This window comes from Trachymyrmex septentrionalis, unplaced genomic scaffold (genome assembly GCF_001594115.1).
Source record: "Trachymyrmex septentrionalis isolate Tsep2-gDNA-1 unplaced genomic scaffold, Tsep1.0 scaffold143, whole genome shotgun sequence".
NCBI classification, from domain to species: domain Eukaryota; kingdom Metazoa; phylum Arthropoda; class Insecta; order Hymenoptera; family Formicidae; genus Trachymyrmex; species Trachymyrmex septentrionalis.
This window is the reverse complement of record NW_017304576.1, coordinates 1-3,151: the sequence shown is the minus strand read 5'-3', so window position 1 is coordinate 3,151 and position 3,151 is coordinate 1. Positions and strand designations below refer to the sequence as shown.

The 3,151-nt window shown below is 41.2% G+C and overlaps 1 protein-coding gene across 1 annotated transcript in view; it reads left to right on the top strand.

Annotated features, from left to right (window-relative positions):
* LOC108745661 (ras-specific guanine nucleotide-releasing factor 2-like) overlaps positions 1-2,637 on the top strand; it is a 94,778-nt gene extending 92,141 nt beyond the window's left edge. The window contains exons 13-14 of the mRNA XM_018481958.1: positions 659-900; positions 2,406-2,637. Coding sequence (XP_018337460.1) covers positions 659-900; positions 2,406-2,637 — 474 coding nt within the window. The remainder of the gene's footprint in view (positions 1-658; positions 901-2,405) is intronic.
* The last annotated feature ends 514 nt before the right edge of the window (positions 2,638-3,151 follow it).

The window sequence follows — 3,151 nt, the reverse complement described above, 5'->3', positions numbered from 1 at the left end:
GTTATTACCGATCGTGCCGACGTGTTGTATTTAATATGATTGCGATGTTCTGCAATCCTTGTCTTTAGTTTTCTGCCTGTCTGTCCCACGTACGTAGCGTCACAATCATTGCAAGAAATTTTGTACACTACGTTGTTCTTTGATGTGTGTGGATGAACATCTTTGTGTACCTTAATGTATTTTTTGAGTTTGTTCGGACTACGGAAAGAAACCCTGATGTCGTTATTGTTGAACCGATTGAACTTTTCTGTGTGGCGCGGGATGAACAATTTTACTTTCGGACTTTCGATTTTACACACAAAATTTGACACTTATCATTAACATTTTATTAGACAATGACTACCCATTATCATTTATATTTGACACAATCAACCTACGAATTAAAAACTTGAATAGAAATAGACACATAACACAGAACAGTATGAATGACAAGGACGAAGCGAAGGAATCAGTGTCCTGGCTTACGGTTCCGTTCATCCCGCGCCACACAGAAAAGTTCAATCGGTTCAACAATAACGACATCAGGGTTTCTTTCCGTAGTCCGAACAAACTCAAAAAATACATTAAGGTACACAAAGATGTTCATCCACACACATCAAAGAACAACGTAGTGTACAAAATTTCTTGCAATGATTGTGACGCTACGTACGTGGGACAGACAGGCAGAAAACTAAAGACAAGGATTGCAGAACATCGCAATCACATTAAATACAACACGTCGGCACGATCGGTAATAACGGAGCATAGGAGACAACTCGACCACGAATTTAAATGGGAGGAGGTCGAAATCTTAGATGAAGAGCCCAGCTATCGGAGACGTTTAGTTTCAGAGATGATTAATATCAGGAAACAAAAGAATGGTATCAATTTGCAGACGGATACCGATGGCCTCCACAAAGCGTATATTCCAATCATAAATAGAGTTTGACTTTCGGTTACGAACAGCCCGTCTCCTCTCTCAGTCTGTGTTGATCCTCACTACTGAACGTACATGATAATCGTTACATTATGTCTGTTTTACATATCTACGTTCCTTCTCTCTGTACATATTTCAAAAGTTTTTTAGTTCTTTTTTGGACATATTAATTCAAACTTCTTACACATGATTTCTGGTGAGTTTTTTATGAAATAATTTTTATGGAATTTGTTTGACTTTCGGTATTTTATATTATTTTATTTATACGTATTTGTCCGTTACGTTTTTTGTTTTTAATTTATCCGTTTTATTAACTAGAACTTCAACAATGACAATTTTAATACTTTTGACTGTTCAACCATACGGAAATTATGTTTCGAGATCAAGACTCACCCGAACTGTGATTATTCGGATTATACGAATACTTGCGACAATTGAATTTGTTCTGTTACTTTTCATTGTACTAATGTCTGAAGAGGGCTCAAACTGGTAGCCGAAACTTGTTACTTGTAATGTATTAGTTTATAGTTTTATTTTTTCCCGTGATGTTTCATCGCGTTTAATATAATATATAATTTTATGTAAAAATTAAAAAATGTGGTTGACTCTTACTTCGCCCGTTGATTGAGTTTTGTTATTATGTTTTGAAAGAGTCCTTTGAATTTGTTTATTTATTTGAATAAGTAAAACATAGAGCAAGCAGAAGTTAGAGAGCGTGTTGCAATAAAAGAATAGTTCATTGGTTTGCGGACATTTGGAACGCAAGTGTTTAAAAAAAGTGAGCTGAACATTCTCAACAAAAATTGACGAGCAATTTAATAATTTTTAATGCTAATAAGCATCTTTATAAGAATATTAATAATTTGATATTAATGAGAATGTTAAATCTGCAAATAATTTATTGTATAAAATATTGCCAGAAATATTTAAAATCTGCTTTGATCGGATATAAGATTTCTCTTATTTAATTAAAATTATTTTTAGATCTATATTTAGATCAATTTTGAAATACTTCAGCAAGATCATTTTTTTGTTAGCTATCTTTTGACGAATAAAAGTTGTCTATTTATACGCGTTGTGACGTGATGTTTTTCGTCCGTCACAAGTGTCGCACGACCCGACCGAATAGTGCAGTCTGGCGTCCTGAGTCCTTCCACATTTTAGGAGGCAAACGCATCTGCGCTTCTTCGCGACATTATTTGCGTGTCTCACGCGATTCGCGTTATCGTTTCCGTTTCTTTTTTTGTGCTTTGCCGTACCGAGAGTTATAGAAACTGGCGACTCCCACAATCTTGGCAGACTGACGCCTCACCGGATCGTGAAGAGAGAAAAAGGAAGACGGCCAAGATTGGAAGTCGAGTAACGACCGCTGCTGACGGATTTGCCGGGGTGCACGACACCTTGTCCCCCGGGTAGCACGCAGGTGATATCATTCAATATTTCGCCCTTTTTGTTGTCGCAAGACACTTTTTATCGCATCATCTTCCAGGCACAAGGCGGAACGAGGAGTGAAATGGCAGGATGGGGCCACTCTACGTCCCAAGGACGGTGAGAGCCCTGAGAAGGCGCTTCAGGGCCCCGAGGCGGCCCGAAAAGATCCTGCGGCCCTTCAAATTCCGCGCGCCAGGACATGCGACACGGACATGACGCGGTTTCCGCGATTAGCGGAGCCGCGGTGCCACGCGCTAATAAGACGTGATAAGGCCCCCTCGCGGGGATAATGAGTCCTGCGCTAATAAGACGCGATAAGGCCCTCGGGAGGATCAGCGCCCGGCTTGTGCTGTGGCCCGTCGAGAGAGAGCACGCGAGAAGGACGACCCAGGACGACAGCTAAGCGATCCGTGAGACAATCCGGACGAGGACCACTGCAGGAGGTCATAGTGAGACGAACGTGGTCATTTTGTAAAGTCGCTAGTTTTCCGAGTCCGGGAGGCGCAATTCCGAACGAAACATTGTTTTCGGGCATAACGTAGTGAGAGCACGTGACATTGCCGTGCTGTAGATTCCCGTGGATTACGAGCAAACGGGTCGCCTCCCGGAACGGTCATTCACAGTCGGGGAAGTTTATTGCGTCCGCCAAGGCCACAGCCTCGTCATTTAATGTACATAAGTGTGTCGCGTGTCATGTTTTCGTGTCGACGTTCCGTATGACCGTATTGCCGCGTGTCTTGTCGTCGGAATCTTGCAACGTACGATCTGCATGTTTGAGAGTATCGGCGCTTTGTGTCATGATAA